This window comes from Haliotis cracherodii, unplaced genomic scaffold (assembly GCF_022045235.1).
Source record: "Haliotis cracherodii isolate W230 unplaced genomic scaffold, xgHalCrac1.p SCAF_4, whole genome shotgun sequence".
NCBI lineage: Eukaryota > Metazoa > Mollusca > Gastropoda > Lepetellida > Haliotidae > Haliotis > Haliotis cracherodii.
The window spans coordinates 46683471-46702658 of record NW_027266297.1 but is presented as its reverse complement, the minus strand read 5'-3'; the positions used below and the strand labels follow the sequence as shown (position 1 = coordinate 46702658).

Genomic DNA, 19188 nt, shown 5'->3' with positions numbered 1-19188 from the left:
CTGGACATAGATGAACCTCTAGTTCATGTTCATCTTCTGCACCCCCAATCGATGAAAGCGGGGTGGGGTGGGGGGGTGGGCTTAGGAGCTGATTCTTTGCAATGAAGTCCCAGCACAGGCCCAGATGCACGGCTCCGTGTGCTCCCTGTTCAGAAGAGCGGACTCGTGTGACGTCTAGGGTTGAGTTGAAATTGGGTTTTAACGTCGCGTCCAAGATTATTGCACTTATATAGCGACGTGCATGCACGTGTATGTGTGTGTGTGGCTGCTTGTACTAGTCCGGACTGATGCCGATTTATAGTGCTAGCCCACTGAGATACCATGCCGCAGTTTAACATGAATACCCCACTCAGACACAGTATACTGACTCCGAGCCGACCAGTCCTTGTTTTAGCCCCTTAATGCCGAGCGCCAGACAGGGTAACAACAAGTACAATCTTTTAACGTCTTTTTGTATGACGCGGCCCGGGATCGAACCCTGGACCTTCCGCTCTACCACTAGACCACGGAGGCGGTCCGTGACATCTAGGGAATGTAGCTCATTGACACAGGCTGCTGTGGCGAGCGCCAGTAGGACGACCGTCTTTTTTGTCAGATTGTAGAATGACGATGTTTCGAGTGGCTCTAAAGGCGCGTCTCTCATCGAAGTGAGAATGACGTTCAAGTCCCAAGCTGGGGGGGCTGAACTTCGCCTTTTGGTCTTCCAGTCTGAATGAGCGGAGCAGTGCCTGGAGTTCCGGGATTCTCGTCATGCGTTGATCTTTTGGAACTGTCCAGACTGAGTTGAGCGCCACAAGGTAGGTCATGATGGTACTGCCATTGAGCTTACGCTTGTGACGCAGATGGAGCATGAACTCGGCCAGGAATTGAGGCGATGCAGATGTGGGGTCTTGGTGCTTGCCCCTGCAAAAGCTCTCGTAAGATTGCCACTTGTCATCATAGAGGCTCCTGGTGGTTGGGTGATGTGCCATCATGATGGCCCTGGACGCTCAGGCCGAGTAGCCTTTGGCGTTCAGTGTTCTCTGTAAATGGACCAGACGTGAAGACATAACCTGTCGCGTCCTGGGTGTGGCTGTCTGCTGTGAGGGTGGATTAGCAGATTTGGCCAATCTGGGAGTGGCAGTGGGTTGACGTGGGACAGCTCTCTGAAGTCGATGAAGCAAGCCCTTGCTGGCCACCAGGGCGCGACCAAAGTAAGATCGAGGTTCCGTGTTGATCTGATCTTCTGGACAACTTTGCGATGGAGTACAGGTGGCGGAAAAGCGTACGCTTTTTGTCCTTCCCAGGGGACAATGAAAGCGTTGACTGCCCAAGCCAGTGGATCCGGCAGCAGAGATATGTAGGTCGGGATCTGGTAGTTCTGGCTGGTGGCAAATAGGTCTATGTTGGGGAGACATTGGTCCTGACAAACAAGAATGAAGGCATCTGGGTGAAGTTTCCACTCTGTGGGAGCCACTTTGCCAGGCCAAGATAGGGCATCTGCTAGGATGTTTCGGCAGCCCGGGATGTGGTGGATCTGGAACTGAATCCCCAGATGATCCACCAGGTGAAACAATCTGAATGTCTGTAAAAGGAGCAAAGTCAAATGAGTCGTTCCTTGGTTCTGAAGGCACCATACGACAGTGATGTTGTCCGTCGAGATGGGCGTGTCTGAGGGCCCGCTTCCAGTAAGCGATGGCCAAGATAAGCGCTTCCAGTTCGAGGTTGTTGATGAGCCATAGGCGCTGATTGGCGGACAACAGCCCCGAGACGACCTGTCCCTCCAGGTGTGCGAACCATCCCAGAGAGGTTGTAAACCCTGTGAAGGAGACGCCGCCTAAGCCATTCGATTCCACCGTCCATCACCGGAGAGGCTGCTTGAGATGATCCGGGAGGACGATGTTGCATCATGGCTGGTAGGAGCCAGAATGGGACGCCTTAGCAAAGTCTGGCTGTGACACCCTGGCCAGGGCCTTGAGAGCCGTCTCATCACGGATGAGACCCGGGAGTCCTGGATATCTGTCCATTAAAAACGTCAGAGCCGGACCAAGGTTGACGCAAAAGGTCTCTCTTGAACTCTCGGTCCCAATTTGACAAGGCAAGTTACCCAAGGCGTCTATTGGTAGTGAGTTTGATCAGAGCAGTGCGCATGTGGGTTCCACTTGTCGTTGGAGGTAGCATACAACCCCAGTTAGATGGTCAATCCTATGGGGGTTGTCCTCCGATAAGTCCTGCAGTATAGCTATTGGAGGATGACGCCATAAGTGAACGAGGTTTAAAATCTCGGTTTCCACGTAGGCGAGTTTGCTGTTGGAAACTCTGACGGAGGTGGAGCGGTTCGATCCCGTCATGCGGTGCATATCCTCATCTAAGGAGAGAGCGTGGTCCGCAACTTGAAGAGAGTGGACTGGGAAGTCATCTTGTCTATAAAGTCGGGATGAAGGACAGAGTCAGTGACAGCCTACTGAAGTCCTCATCCAGAGCTGAGATCATGTCTCTTATCAGTGGGTCAGGAGGAATCGAGGTGGGGTCTGCACGGATGACAGTCTTGATATCGACCTCTAGGCCGGGCGAGGGAGCGATTGCCTCAAATCTGTCTGCCAGCCAGTCTGCGACTTGGTCAAAACCCAGGTGGGATTCGCCATCCATAGGGGTGTCGTCATAACAAGGGATGAAGGCACTCTCCGAGGAGTCGGACCGATAGCCCACTGGAGCGTCTGCGAACCGGGGAGCGGCTCCTAGATCTATGACCCTGTCTAGAAGATCTGCTGTCACTTCGCCTTGAAGACGTATTTGGGGAAGCCGAGTCCGCGTAGTGACGAGAGGTAGAAGGTGTCTGTGAAGTCGGCCGACGCGGCGGAGGCAGAGGCACAGGCTTCTGTATGGGCGCTGTGTAGATAGGAGCCAGCTGAAAGGCCGCTTGAGGAGGCGTCTGCAGAGGCGCTATGGGAGGCACTTGTAGAGGCATCTGTAAAGGCGCTGGCGTCGACAGCTGTCTGGCCTGTAATTACTGAATGTACTGGATAAGAGAGGCGTCTATCATGGGCATCTGTGCCGTAGGTGGGGCCGCCTGTGGGAGATCAAGTGTCTGTCCGGAGGATAGTATAGGCGTTGTCTGGTACGTGAGCGCCACGCCGGGCGTCAAGGTGGTCGCCGCCGTAAAGATAGATGCTGTTGTGGTCGTCAAAGTGCTCTGGGTAGAGACTGCGACCGTGGGGTCCGACATCAAGGTAGCAGTTGAGGTCAGGGGGTAGTCATCCGAGATGGCCGATCTTGTAGGCAAATTCTCGGAGTGGTCTGACATCATGCGCCGGTGTTTCCTGGCCTGCTGTGTCCTGCGTTTTTTTACACGCATTGAGATGTATAATTCAGGCAGGGTATGACTCACACGCTGACATATTACACCGGCACTTAGAGCAGGAGGGCATGATATCTGCAACAAAGCAGTGTAAAATTACACTGCGTCCCCGCACGATTATGTATGCTATAATTTGTTTAACCCACTGTGTGGGTTTATGAAATAAATATCACGACAAACGTAAGACAACATACCAAAAAACAAACAATACTTGCGAGGATACACCAATCGTGTGGTACCAAGCAAAAAATATAGAACGCAAACCAGTTCACTAACTGCTGGCTATGTAAAATATTCAAGATGGCTACTTGGAACAACAAGACACCTGGCATTATGTTTTCTTTAGAGAAAACGCCAGTAAGTGTCTAATAACGTTATGCACATGTTTATCAAACATAGAATGTACAAAATACAAACCGTAGGCACAACACAAAGACAAAACAAAATTAACTCAGATAGCAAACACGTGAGGGTTTGAATCAGTTTTATGTTACAACAAAAAAAAGGTCTTCTCTCATCAAGTGACCAGAGTAATGTGAGGATCCTTGACATCACTTCCTTTGGTCACGTGGGGAGCTGCATGATAGGGTTGGCCTCTCAGCTAGTTGGAGCAACTTCTTCAAGCGAAAACCTTCACACAGTTCTTTTCTCTGTCAAGAACAAGCAGTAATATGCAGGAGTAATGCAGGATAAGTAAAAAATTAAGATTTTATCAAGAAAAAAAGAAATTGTATCGTTAATTCTTGAAAAATTAATTATGCTACATGTTGCCGGACATAAAAAAAAGAAATTGTCTGCAACAAAAATTACATTGCTGCAATGTGTTTTTTAGGAAAAAATAGTTTGGTTCATAGTTTTAATAAAAAATATATATGGTTTTTTTGTAGCTGTTGGTGAAAAAAGATCTCAACACAAAATCCAAGCTCCCATATCCCCAAGAATATCAAATGGTTAAGTCCCTTATCAAAACAAATCATTATTGGACTCACTGTGAATTGATAGAACTAAAATCAGAAGTATTACTCTGATACCTCTATGCATCAATACCTGATCACACCTCCATACCAGCAGGGTGCTGCTAACATAGAAATGTTGTTTTCAGTTGACTCTTGACTTTAAAATTCATAGATTTTAACTTCTTATATACACCTTCATTATGTCAGGTTACAAGGAAGTCATGTTTCTTACTTTAGACATCTAACTTTTCACATTTTAATTTTCGACCAATGTGTCAAAATAATATCTGAGATCTATGAAGGAAATTCTAATGATATGATAGCACCAAGAGGTCCAAGCACAGCATGCTTTGACCCACTGCTGTCAAAATCAAAGTGAAATAGTCAGCAGTCAAATTCAGGCAAAACCACAAAATCCCCATTTACACAGGGGCTACTGTGTACCAGAGACATTTTCTACAGTGATCATTTATTTAATAAACTGCAGTGATGTGAGTGATGTGATGACAACTTACTATGTGTCTCTGTTGCGATCCAGCTGTTCGAATGCCTGTGCTGCCTTCAGCTTGTCTCCAGCTGCCTGCCGTTCTGCCTTTACAGCTGTAAACACATAACAACATCATCTCCAACCTTGGATGCCATGTGATGTAAACAATCTCCACACTACCTAAACACAGGGGCAGGGGTTTATAGAGTGGGAACTAGTCGCTGCAGTCTTTTAGTGATGCTCTGGAAAATAAACCTGACGACCAGAGAGAAGGATGGATAGCACCCATTCCTGTATCTGCCTCTCACTTTGTGGCGGAGGATAAAAAAATGTCACGGGAAATCTATTCTTAGTTATTTTCTTCAGAGAAACAAAGAATACGATGAATATGGCAGAGAAAACTTTTCCTGAAGACAGACTAGTTTCTAAATGGGCAAGAACAATTATGAAACTATTGATGACTTAATAGCTGACAAAATCCTTTCAATATATTGCTTGTTATAGGTGTATTTTGGTTTTCATTCAAGACTGAAATGTTTCCAAGGAAGGCAAAGGTCATATGCTTGAATTATGTATAATTGTCATCAGTACCAGTAATTTTCATCCATGGGCCCTATTGAGAAGGGGACAGAACTGCATGACAACAGATATATATCTACTGTTCAGATAGGGTTGGTCTACTGCTGTCCTACAAATAGTCCAAGGCATTGTTGCTCACAGGTACATGAGGAGAGAGATTAAATTTACATTTAGTAAAATCTTCATCCATTAACAACAGATAAAGCCATTAATTGTGCCAGTAATGAGTGCTCAAAAAGATTTTCATTACAATTTTGTGGCTGTTGAGAGTTCCTTAAATTTTTGTCATATCAACTGGCTGTAAAGAGTGGTCATGTGAGACAACAGTTTGACATTATCGAACAATGTTAAACACATCCATGTAAAGAATCACTGTATACAGCAATAGCATAGATGTAAACTGTTTTAGTCTGGCAACCTGTCAACAATGGCTAAAGCAAATGTTGTTGCCAAAGAGAAATTTGAAATTATCACATAATCTACGTAGTTTCAGTTTAAAATTAATGACTTTATTCATAAATATTAAAGGCATGTTTCCATGACATGACCAAATCCAAGAAACATTAAAACCATTCACATCCTCATATGTTTCAGCCTGTCCTCATGGTTGTCTGAATTGAGAAAAGTATGAAACAAAATGTTTTACCAAAAACTGTTAAAGTGGCGTCAAGGCTACTGACTCTACAGAGTGTGCAGCAAACATCAGTTTAGTTTGTTTACCTTCCCAGGCTTTCTCATGCGTCTCTTTGGCTTCCTTCTCGGGGGATTCAACTTCCATCTTCCTTCCTGAAACAAGCAAACATGCAATTCGATTATTTATTTAAAAGATATAGAAATATGTGAAACAATCACATCAGTGGAAAATATTAGCAGTCACCCAGTTGCCAATGACAAGAATTTCCCAACATCCTACTCATACTCTCACCATCAAGCTCCTCCCTTTCCCTAGACCTTCTCATACTCTCATCATCGAGCTCCTCCCTTTCCCCAGACCTTCTCATACTCTCACCATCAAGCTCCTCCCTTTCCCTACACCTTCTCATACTCTCACCATCAAGCTCCTCCCTTTCCCTAGACCTTCTCATACTCTCACCATCAAGCTCCTCTCTTTCCCTACACCTTCTCATACTCTCACCATCAAGCTCCTCCCTTTCCCTACACCTTCTCATACTCTCACCATCAAGCTCCTCCCGCTTCCTAGACCTTCTCATACTCTCACCATCAAGCTCCTCCCTTTCCCCAGACCTTCTCATACTCTCACCATCAAGCTCCTCCCTTTCCCTAGACCTTCTCATACTCTCACCATCAAGCTCCTCCCTTTCCCTAGACCTTCTCATACTCTCACCATCAAGCTCCTCCCTTTCCCTAGACCTTCTCATACTCTCATCATCGAGCTCCTCCCTTTCCCCAGACCTTCTCATACTCTCACCATCAAGCTCCTCCCTTTCCCTACACCTTCTCATACTCTCACCATCAAGCTCCTCCCTTTCCCTAGACCTTCTCATACTCTCACCATCAAGCTCCTCCCTTTCCCTACACCTTCTCATACTCTCACCATCAAGCTCCTCCCTTTCGCTAGACCTTCTCATACTCTCACCATCAAGCTCCTCCCTTTCCCTAGACCTTCTCATACTCTCACCATCAAGCTCCTCCCTTTCCCTACACCTTCTCATACTCTCACCATCAAGCTCCTCCCTTTCCCTACACCTTCTCATACTCTCACCATCAAGCTCCTCCCTTTCCCTACACCTTCTCATACTCTCACCATCAAGCTCCTCCCTTTCGCTAGACCTTCTCATACTCTCACCATCGAGCTCCTCCCTTTCCCTACACCTTCTCATACTCTCACCATCAAGCTCCTCCCTTTCCCCAGACCTTCTCATACTCTCACCATCAAGCTCCTCCCTTTCCCTACACCTTCTCATACTCTCACCATCAGTTGCCCCCTTTCCCTAGACCTTCTCATACTCTCACCATCAGTTGCCCCCTTTCCCTACACCTTCTCATACTCTCACCATCAAGCTCCTCCCTTTCGCTAGACCTTCTCATACTCTCACCATCGAGCTCCTCCCTTTCCCTAGACCTTATACTCTCACCATCAAGCTCCTCCCTTTCCCTAGACCTTCTCATACTCTCACCATCGAGCTCCTCCCTTTCCCTAGACCTTCTCATACTCTCACCATCAAGCTCCTCTCTTTCCCTAGACCTTCTCATACTCTCACCATCAAGCTCCTCCCTTTCCCTACACCTTCTCATACTCTCACCATCAAGCTCCTCCCTTTCCCTACACCTTCTCATACTCTCACCATCAAGCTCCTCTCTTTCCCTAGACCTTCTCATACTCTCACCATCGAGCTCCTCCCTTTCCCTACACCTTCTCATACTCTCACCATCGAGCTCCTCCCTTTCCCTACACCTTCTCATACTCTCACCATCAAGCTCCTCCCTTTCCCCAGACCTTCTCATACTCTCACCATCAGTTGCCCCCTTTCCCTACACCTTCTCATACTCTCACCATCAGTTGCCCCCTTTCCCTACACCTTATACTCTCACCATCAAGCTCCTCCCTTTCCCTAGACCTTCTCATACTCTCACCATCAAGCTCCTCCCTTTCCCTAGACCTTCTCATACTCTCACCATCGAGCTCCTCCCTTTCCCTAGACCTTCTCATACTCTCACCATCAAGCTCCTCCCTTTCCCTACACCTTCTCATACTCTCACCATCAAGCTCCTCCCTTTCCCCAGACCTTCTCATACTCTCACCATCAAGCTCCTCCCGCTTCCTAGACCTTCTCATACTCTCACCATCAAGATCCTCCTTTTCCTAGACCTTCTCATACTCTCACCATCAAGCTCCTCCCTTTCCCTACACCTTCTCATACTCTCACCATCAAGCTCCTCCCTTTCCCTACACCTTCTCATACTCTCACCATCAAGCTCCTCCCTTTCCCTAGACCTTCTCATACTCTCACCATCAAGCTCCTCCCTTTCCCTACACCTTCTCATACTCTCACCATCAAGCTCCTCCCTTTCCCTACACCTTCTCATACTCTCACCATCAAGCTCCTCCCGCTTCCTAGACCTTCTCATACTCTCACCATCAAGATCCTCCTTTTCCTAGACCTTCTCATACTCTCACCATCAAGATCCTCCTTTTCCTAGACCTTCTCATACTCTCACCATCAAGCTCCTCCCTTTCCCTACACCTTCTCATACTCTCACCATCAAGCTCCTCCCTTTCCCTACACCTTCTCATACTCTCACCATCAAGCTCCTCCCTTTCCCTACACCTTCTCATACTCTCACCATCAAGCTCCTCCCTTTCCCTAGACCTTCTCATACTCTCACCATCAAGCTCCTCCCTTTCCCTAGACCTTCTCATACTCTCACCATCAAGCTCCTCCCTTTCCCTACACCTTCTCATACTCTCACCATCAAGCTCCTCCCTTTCCCTAGACCTTCTCATACTCTCACCATCAAGCTCCTCCCTTTCCCTACACCTTCTCATACTCTCACCATCAAGCTCCTCCCTTTCCCTACACCTTCTCATACTCTCACCATCAAGCTCCTCCCGCTTCCTAGACCTTCTCATACTCTCACCATCAAGATCCTCCTTTTCCTAGACCTTCTCATACTCTCACCATCAAGCTCCTCCCTTTCCCTACACCTTCTCATACTCTCACCATCAAGCTCCTCCCGCTTCCTAGACCTTCTCATACTCTCACCATCAAGCTCCTCCCTTTCCCTAGACCTTCTCATACTCTCACCATCAAGCTCCTCCCTTTCCCTAGACCTTCTCATACTCTCACCATCAAGCTCCTCCCTTTCCCTAGACCTTCTCATACTCTCACCATCAAGCTCCTCCCTTTCCCTAGACCTTCTCATACTCTCACCATCAAGCTCCTCCCTTTCCCTAGACCTTCTCATACTCTCACCATCAAGCTCCTCCCTTTCCCTACACCTTCTCATACTCTCACCATCAAGCTCCTCCCTTTCCCTAGACCTTCTCATACTCTCACCATCAAGCTCCTCCCGCTTCCTAGACCTTCTCATACTCTCACCATCAAGCTCCTCCCTTTCCCTAGACCTTCTCATACTCTCACCATCAAGCTCCTTCCTTTCCCTACACCTTCTCATACTCTCACCATCAAGCTCCTCCCTTTCCCTACACCTTCTCATACTCTCACCATCAAGCTCCTCCCTTTCCCTAGACCTTCTCATACTCTCACCATCAAGCTCCTCCCTTTCCCTAGACCTTCTCATACTCTCACCATCAAGCTCCTCCCTTTCGCTAGACCTTCTCATACTCTCACCATCAAGCTCCTCCCTTTCCCTAGACCTTCTCATACTCTCACCATCAAGCTCCTCCCTTTCCCTAGACCTTCTCATACTCTCACCATCAAGCTCCTTCCTTTCCCTACACCTTCTCATACTCTCACCATCAAGCTCCTCCCGCTTCCTAGACCTTCTCATACTCTCACCATCAAGATCCTCCTTTTCCCTACACCTTCTCATACTCTCATACACAAAAACTCTTTTAGAACACTTCTAGTTCCCCATTCCTTTTCCCATGCTCACCTTCAAGCACCTCCCTGTCAGTTGTCAGTTGTTCCTTTGACTTCTCAAGATCCTCAACTAGGGCCTGCAATAAAGAGATAAGGATCCTTTATCCATTCATGTGTAACTGACAAATATATGGTGTGCAGTTTTTACTCCAAATCAGGCAACTATTTTCTTTCATTATGACAAGATGTACCTTGTTGGTTTGGAGATTCTGTAAGCCCTCTTCCACATACTGTTTTCTGATGTTGAATCCTGCCTCTCGCAGCTCCTTCTCACGCAGCAGATCTTCACGGCGCTTGCGACCCAGCTCACTAAAAACACATGCAGCACTTTTACAGATGATCAAAATCTTTACTCAAAAGTATATCTTTTATCATGTTTATCAAATATGTTTCAAGTTATAGGCATAATATTGGGCTATCAGTTTTGATGGCTGTTATGAACTGATTATATTGGCAGTAAAGCAATGAAGTACCTGTATGGCACAGGACAACTAATCTAAGCATGTCCAACATTGAGTATCAGCATACTTACTCGCAGGTATTTGTACATTGAATCTTCTCCTGTTGGTACTCATCAGATCCATCACAACAATCTGGTAACAGGCAGTGCAGAATGGAAGTTTATATCATACTATGTACTTGTACATGTTTTGCGCTGACTGTAACAATGCTACAAGAGTATATTTCATAACTATGCCAATGGCATCTACAACATGTGCATTGCCAAGTTAAGACTCAGGACCAGGGATCAACTATTTCATAGGAATGAATTTATCAATAGAGTGAGTTTTTGATACATCTCATTAAAAGCTGTCAAAGCTAAAATTTCATCAGGCATGTAAACAACTCTGGTCCCTGAGCCTTTTGGAAAGCCACATTTGAAGAAGTGTTTAATAACACAAGAATAAGATGAAATGTAATTAAGAGTGGTTTGGGTGTTTTCCTAGGTCCCCATTATAAAGTGTGTCAGTCAATCTTTTTGTAACCGGGATGTAGGTTTTTTTAATTCCACATTGTAAGTTTAGTTACCAGCAACGGAACTAAGAATGTGTTTTGAACTTAAGTAGATAGGTCTATGGTTGAGGTGCCATCACTTGTTTACAAACTCACAATAATTTGAAAATGAAGTCCCTTTGTAATGCTTTAACTATATCACACTTATACAAGTTAATTCTGTATGCCATGTGGACAGCAAAATGATTTGCTGAAATCTGACAACAAACACTGTTCCTGGCGACCTGCTCTTATTTTGCCTGGCAAATACTCACATGTAAACAGGACTATTCTGCACACTGTTGGTTGCAAGTGTGTCAAAACAAAATCCTGACAACCCATTGTATATAATTTTTAACTAAACACTGAATTCTTGTTAAAAATGGAACACATATGTACAAAAGTGGATCAATTGCCTACTTACCACAAATACCATCATTGACACGAGAAGACAAAATATCTTCTGCTACGTGACCTCTGTTTTGGCAGAAGAACTTCATGTTGGGACATGCTGCTGTACCTGAACACAAAAACTAATCACTTTCACAGTATGTCAAGGCGGACTCTACCTAGCTCACTGCCAGGGCTCCATTTCAGGTTTGCTTGTTTGTTGTTTAACAACCTGGGCCCACTTGCACAAAGCGATCTTAGTGCTACTACTATTGTAAACCTATGTTAAAGTATGGGAGTTACGATCATCTTAACGCTAAGATCGCTTTATCAAAGTTGTAACATAGACATGATAGATGCATAAGCTCACTTAAACATATAAAATACCATTGCCATAAAACATAATAGGAACATGTGCACATATTGAAGTACCCAGAGTTTGATGATGTCAAGCTATTAGTCATAACACAGGGATAAGGGATGTTGCATGGTACCTAGAGCTAAGATGTATTGAGTGTTCAAAGATTGCTGTTGTGTGGAAGAGTAAGGGTCAGTGCGCTTGGTGCATGTAGACATACAAATTGGGTGGCACTTTTTAATAATAGGTTGCACTGGTGCATGGTTTACATAGGTAACTTGAGCCCTGGCTCCCAATGTAACATACCACTGGTTTTCCTTGACCAGACTTAATTATTTACACCTTGATATCTCAGGAATAGCACAGATGGAAAACAAGGTAAGAATGCATGTAGAAGTCCTGACACGATCATGCACGATTGTACACATTCATAGTAAAGCTGTCCAGCACACATTACCAGAACTGTCCTCACCTGGTTCATCAGTGCCATCATCACAATCACAATAGTCGTCATTGACATACTCGAAGGGGATTTCAGTGCCAGTAGTCAGACATTTAAATGTATTTCCTGCCCTTGGCTGGTAGAGTGATGCTCCTGCAATAAAAACCAGGTATCACTCATAACTCACCTCATATACTGTCACATTATGTTCCCTAAAAGTGACACTAAAGTACATATGGAAATACTTTGCCATTGCTCTGTCGAGAGTGAGCAGTTTTTCAGGCACTACATGTTACAGAAGCTATTAAGAGGTATAGTAACTCACTTTTGCTGTGTCATCTTAATGATATACTTTTCAGACTCATCTGTTCAGAAACAAAGAAACGTACAATGTGTCTTGGTAAAATATCTCATACTAAATTTATTTATGTAATGCAAGACTTTATACTGATCTTTAATATTAGACTGATTTGAGGCCTTTGTACTACAAAATACCTCTGATGGAGTGAGTGAGTTGGGTTTAACAGCACTTTGAATAGTATTCCAGTTATAACATGGCACATCAGCTCAATACAAGAGGAAAGCCTGAGGTGATGCAGGTCCCCGACGTTTACCACTTTGGTGGAACCCACAAGCACGGCTATGGTGCTGAGAGTTTTTAAATCATACTGTATTTCCATGAGTATTGTGCACACTTTTTCTTCAGAAGATGAAGCAGCCCAGAGGGCGGGGCTCATTATACACGCACCCAGATTTCAGATATTTTCCCCCTTCTGGTTAAACAAAACATCCAGCATGTATACCGGACATCGAGCTTCAGTAGCCAGAATAAAATACACATACATTTGGCTGTCCTAGTTTTATATTTCAGATACAACTGAATGAAGATTTGTTACATTAAATGAACAAGGAATCTTACCAAATTCAATTTTTAAATTTGTATATATATTTATATCGTTCTAATACGAGGGCTGGTCTAAAAGTTCCAAGCCTGACCAACTATGGGTCATAACAAATCTAGTACATTGTTAGAGTTGTACATTGCAAGTGTATTTGGTCTGTTGAGACCGTTTGTATATTAGTGACAGCCAGCTGAACGTGATAGGGGTAAAAATGGACACAGAAATGGAAAAGAACGAGTACCGAGCAGTCATCAATTTTTTTACTCACGGAGGAATTCATGGCTGCATGTCACAAGTGTATGGGGATAAGTGCCCAATCTATTCCACTGTTTAACGTTTGGCAGCTATGTTTAAGGCTGGGAGAACAAGATGTGATGATGACCCTAGGTCTGGACATCCCTCAACATCCCTCAAAGAAGATTCAATCAAGGAGACAGAATAACTTCTACTGTTAGAGAGACGTATTACCATTGCTGAACGTGAGGAAGACACAGGTCTAAGCCATGGATTCATTGAAACCAAAGAAACACAAGTCCACAAGATCAGTGAAGAAAGTTATGGCAACTGTATTCTGGGGTGCAAAGGGTGTGATCCTTGTTGATTGAGATTTTATCACAGAAAAGCAGTGAGGAATACTGACTGCTGGAGTTCTAATACAATGCCTCTTCTCACACACCTTGACTTGCAAAGGCTGTGACAATGTGGGTTCGAAGAGCTTCCTCATCCTCCATACTTGCCAGACCAGGCACTAAGTGATTTCCCCCTGTTTCCTAAACTGAAAGAACACCTTCGTGGAAATATTATGATGACAATGATGACCTCAAAACTGCTGTGAATGGGTTTTTCAGGGTGGCTTCAGAAAACTTCTTCCTGACTGGAATTGAAAAGCTTCGCTATCCTTTCGGAGAAGCCATCATTCATCTCATTACTCATCATACATTCATACCGTCACATATATCTTTCATACATATTCAAACATACATATGGTAAATCAATCAACATGTACCTCCGACTATTGTCTCCTAGGTTCACTGTACTCAGTTTAATGTTCATGACTCATACATGGCTTCATCACGGCCGAAGCCCAGGTAGTCACTGTCTGTCATCATTAAAGATGTTTTCCAGTACAGCGTCATCATCAGCGTAGTACATTTCCTGGGCGTCTTCTTCTGCAGTTAACTTCTCCTTTGCCACAATTGTCTCTTCGTAGAGGATATCATCATCGGTGCATTCCAAATTGTTTGTGATGCAGCACTTCTTGAAGGAACGGCTGACAATATCCTCTGGAATTTTCATTCCAAACTTCAAGTATCCATGTACACATTTTCCAGAGCTCAGGACGACGTTGCTGTTGTGGTCTACTGCCCTTCAGCCATCTACTCGTTCAATCGTAGAAGGAACAAGGGCTCGCTCAACAAGACGTCCAACAAGTGGGGCAAACCGGGATCAGATTCCACAATCACAGCTTTCTGGTGTGCCCATATGGGACACAACTCTGCTCAGTGAATTAAACGATGCACAGGGAGTGTCATTTCACATACTTGTAACATCATTTCATATACAGGGGGAGTAGGTCAGAGGCTTTGAGTTATCTGCCATTCATACCTCATTATTTTTATATTGACTTTTCATTCCATCATAACTGACAGTCACATTGAAATGAATACTGTAAACAGGGAATTTTTTGCGACTGTTTCATTATTGCGAGTTTTGCGAACGAGATACAATCGCAAAAATTAAAAACGCAAAAATAAGTATAAATAATACATACATACTTTATTCATTGCAACACTTAATCAAATGATGAAATAATCAACCAGAACCACAAGTTACTCTATAAGTTAAAACACAAATGAATGCAGAATGGTCACACAATACATCACAAATGACAGTGTAAACAGACCAATTAGTGTCACTGTTACCTCACAATAATCCTGCCTTCTTCCAACCTCGCTTGATTGCGTCAGTGTCCTTTGCAATTTTGTCCAAACAGGAAACAAGCCATCTTGCGTGAATCGGTTTCATGACACTGGTCAACTTTCCAGCCAACTCAGATTAACTAGCTTCGGAAAGAAGCTGTCTATTGTTGGGGAATCGAGGGGTCATCTCAACACGGCAACTCGCAAAAATATCTCGTCGCAGTATTGTCTTTGGTGTGGTATTCGCAATATTTTAACGGCGCAGAAATAAAGCTGTTTACAGTATTGTTATTATACAGATATAAACATGCTGTATTGTTTTAGATTTTCATTCCATCACAACTGACAGTCACAACAAAATTAATAAATTTATCATAAAGGTATACCGTGAATGTATTTTATTGCTTTAGATTTTCAGAAGTTAAATAAAACGTGTATATTAAGGTTTATGTGTGTCTTAATATTGAGTCAATGAGTGAGACAAGATGACCAACATGTTCCACAGCTTGTTCTCTTAGATTTTCTGCAATGATAAGTCTATTATACATAACATTTTCTTCTTTTTTGCTTGAAATATTATTAAGTTTTGACAGGCATTTAGAAGTTGGAAGAACATGAATGTGTAACTCTTTTTTATGGAAAGGCTTCTTTATTCTTTGTAAGGTTTCAGGGCTACTTCTTGCCCTTTCATTCACCTGATGAAGGGGCATGAAATAGCCCTCAAACAATACAAAGAATGAAGAAGTTCTTATCCATTAAAAAGGGTCATGTATTTTGTCTTTATTTGCTTGGAGAAATCCCATTTGGACTTGTTCAAAGTAACTCCACTTTCCTTGAGGGTTCTTTGTACTTTGGATCAGTCATGGTGTTGGTGGGTTTTGCCCAAAATGACGACAATGCTTGAGATATTTCTGCAGCCAGGTATGTCTTTGATGATTTCAGCAATTGCATTCTTAAAGATCTCTGATGCATTGATTCAGAATGATACAAACATCTTCTCGGACCGTCATGACTGCTGAATGTTAGATATCTGCTTTCAGGGTGAAACTCCTTAAGAACTATTACAATGACATTACTCATTATCATTATTCGGTACTGAGCCAGACTCCTGAATTCAAAGAACCACCATTATATATTTATTGAATCTGTGCACAGCGGTAATTACTTTGCAGTGAAATTGCACATTACAAAGATGACTTACCGTATTCGACCCATTAAGCCCCCCCCCCCCCCTTCCCGGTTCCAAAAATTTATATAGTAATTATTTCGTTTTAAATGAAAATCGTCCAAGAACTGAGGTTTCCGGATATTTGAAGTCCGTATAAACGGGGCATGACTGTATTCTGTTTATTTTAGATATTTGTGACTTTGAATATTATGCGCAGAAAAAAATTACACCGTACCCCTTCAGCGAAGTCTGGCAAACGAACAGGTGATGAGACACTTCGTCAGTACAAATTCGAAATTTGAGATAAAAAAAATCACCAGACATGTTGATTTACCGTTTAAATTGTACTTTTTGTTCAGCTAGGCATTGTTTTATATCCAGGGATTAAGATTACTTTGTGCATTTTCTCGTAAACTAAGCCAGACACAGCAATCCGCTGTACACACGTTTTCTTGGAATCTACCGGTGATTCGGTCAAGACACACCCAATGATATAACTTTACAGGATTTTAAATGCAAGGATCGGCAAAAGTTGTATCTGAAACTATTTTTTTATCAGGAATAATGTATTCCAATATTATTTTTTACTTGGAACCAGTCTGACCAGTCACCATCAAGGCTCCCGTGCACGTGATCGCACGTTGTTGAAAAAGTTCACATATATCAATTTGGACTCATGTAAGCTTGGGGTCCAAGCTTCACGTAACGGAGGGAAGTTGGCATAGCGACTGATTTACGACACCTATGTCTGAAGAACATTTAATTGCAAAGGCTCAATACCCTGGATCCATGACATCGATATGCCTTGAAACACTTAATTGCTGTTATTTATAAGATGCTAATCCTAATTGTTTATCCCCATTTTTGTGTACGTCGACTGTCTGCCATCCTGAACAAGATGAGCAAGTATGTCACTGATGAATTACTGTTTACATTTATATTTATTACTTACTAAATGTCAGGTGACCTTGGCTATATAAGCCTTGGTCCAGAGAGTTTGAGAATAAATTAGAAAAATTCAAAGCCTTAGGCATATACCTAATTAAAACAAGACGAATTAGTCGCATTTAAACCCCCCAAAAAATATTAAAACCAAAACTACCTTATCTAACAACCACCCAACACACACAGCTCCCTTAGTTCGTTCTCCACCCACTCTTGGCATTCATTCCAAATCTCAAAATTAATATATATAAGCAACCACTAAAGCCCCCCTCCTGGGTTGCACAAACTCACTTTTCCCCTTTTCGGAAACACATTAAATGTTGGTCAGATAAACATCAAGATGCGAATAAAAGCCTATGTACCTACATTATTTTGAAAACTGATGTTGTGGTAAAGACATATTTTATCTTTTCGGCCAAATAAAACTTTTAAACACAAGTCTAGGCCCACTAAAATCATTTCTGGCTCGGGTCCAAGACCCCAAGCACCATTTCTTTGCCCTGGAAAATAACGGTACAGACAAAATCACTTCTTTAACATTGCGGGTTGCAGCAAAGTTATGACCACTAGGCTTGACGCCTTAGCGTGTCAATACCGCACTCGAGAATGAATATTACAATTGATTATTAGGAAAGAGAAAACGTTGTAAACATTCAAATAGATCTATTTTCACAACATCATTCTTCAAATGAAAGTTAACTGACGTGCAAGTGGGACACCCCTTGGTCTTTCAATGGCGCCTTCTACGACAAGAATTGTGACAACAACCGACAGCACACTCAGCGACATCGCCGACATTTTTCTCAACATGTGAAATTAGATGTCGCTTTTCCATTGGCCAAATGAACAAGGGAGGCTACTCCTAAAATCCATGACGTTTTGAGTTCATCTTTGCAGCATCTCGTTGTATTGTGAGAAGATTACATTTCATCAATTGAACATAGCAAAAACACGTATCATGACAGAGCAGTAGCGAAAATGATTTGTAAAACTAATATATTAATATCTTATGGCGAATCCAATGTTGTAAAAGACTTCGAGTTCATTTCCGACAGAACATGTGACGTCACGGTGATCCGCCAGCAACCCAAGAAATAATTTTGACGTATTTATCTTTTGTGATTTAGGCAAATGTGAGCCGTAAAAATGGCGGATTTCTTTAAGTCAGCATTTGGATATTTAAGCGGTGGCCAGGGCCGCATAGACAGTGATTTTGTAGGGCAAAGTGTTGAATTGGGAGACCAAAAATTGCGAGTTAAGAAAGTGATAGCAGAAGGTAAGTGTCAAATCTTGACATTAATCTTGGTCTAACTTCATTGAGCTTGCTCTATTTTTTGTATCCTCTTCATTGATATGTCCAGCTAAATTATCCTAATTTCTAACGACCCGACTGCATTAACGTTAGAAGTATATTGGCTGTCACATTTGTGTTTATCGTTATTAGATATTAATAATATCTGACACTGAACATGAATCATGTGTAAGATGTAAAAGTAGAGTGTGGCTTTAAAAGTCAATTTTATTTATTAAAAGAAAAAGTTGTTACTTATCAAGAATGATATGCTTTACACTGTAAGCAATTTAGGAATTTATGGGATGCGAAATTCTGCAACCCACAATTTGAACTTGAAAACAGATGCTAAAAAATGCACAGTGCAACCATTGGAATGCAGAAGAATTGTGGAGTAGTGAACTTTACCCAGGGAACTCTTTTGAATTTCAATCAGCAGTTTGGAGGATCCAATTCAAGTTGCCAGTTTGAACAAGTTGAAGCCAACACTTCACAGATATCAAGCCATCAAAAATATATTGTGCTTGTTTAAATGTTTATCAGCCCCATTGTATGCCTCATATTTTACTCAAATTACATTGAATTAAATTGTCAAAAGAGATAGCTAACCCAGCCCTATTTGACAACTAACCCTAAATATCGTAAAGTGGTGCCTCATAGGATCGCTAAGGGGTGTTTGACTGTCAAGTGGTTCCCAACCCAAAAGGTTGTGAATTGTTGTTCGATGGGAAAGGGATACCTAACCCTAGTGATTGATTGAACATATGCATAGTCTATCAAATCACCCAAATTAAGCTGGTTAACTGGTAGGTGAACATGGAATATATTTTTGTATGCTCTATATCATGTTTATAGT

The 19188-nt window shown here is 42.9% G+C and overlaps 2 protein-coding genes across 8 annotated transcripts in view; one reads left to right on the top strand and one right to left on the bottom strand.

Moving 5' to 3' along the window:
• Positions 1-17862, bottom strand: part of LOC139479660 (glucosidase 2 subunit beta-like) — a 43738-nt gene extending 25876 nt beyond the window's left edge. For all 3 annotated transcript variants that reach the window (XM_071262501.1, XM_071262500.1, XM_071262502.1), the window contains exons 1-8: positions 17746-17862; positions 12138-12260; positions 11342-11437; positions 10457-10517; positions 10116-10233; positions 9938-10001; positions 6080-6145; positions 4809-4893 (exon numbers count right to left, since the gene is read on the bottom strand). In XM_071262501.1, coding sequence (XP_071118602.1) covers positions 4809-4893; positions 6080-6145; positions 9938-10001; positions 10116-10233; positions 10457-10517; positions 11342-11437; positions 12138-12260; positions 17746-17851 — 719 coding nt within the window. In that variant the 5' untranslated portion in view covers positions 17852-17862. The remainder of the gene's footprint in view (positions 1-4808; positions 4894-6079; positions 6146-9937; positions 10002-10115; positions 10234-10456; positions 10518-11341; positions 11438-12137; positions 12261-17745) is intronic.
• A 151-nt stretch (positions 17863-18013) lies between these two features.
• Positions 18014-19188, top strand: part of LOC139478298 (cyclin-G-associated kinase-like) — an 82578-nt gene continuing 81403 nt past the window's right edge. For 4 of the 5 annotated variants that reach the window (XR_011654300.1, XR_011654302.1, XR_011654301.1 and 1 more), the window contains exon 1: positions 18018-18317. Coding sequence is in view for 2 of the 5 variants with exons in the window: in XM_071260711.1 (XP_071116812.1) it covers positions 18188-18317 (130 nt within the window). In the remaining 3 variants the exon portion in view is untranslated. Of the gene's footprint in view, positions 18318-19188 lie in introns of all 5 variants that reach the window. The other variant, XM_071260712.1, reaches the window with a different exon arrangement.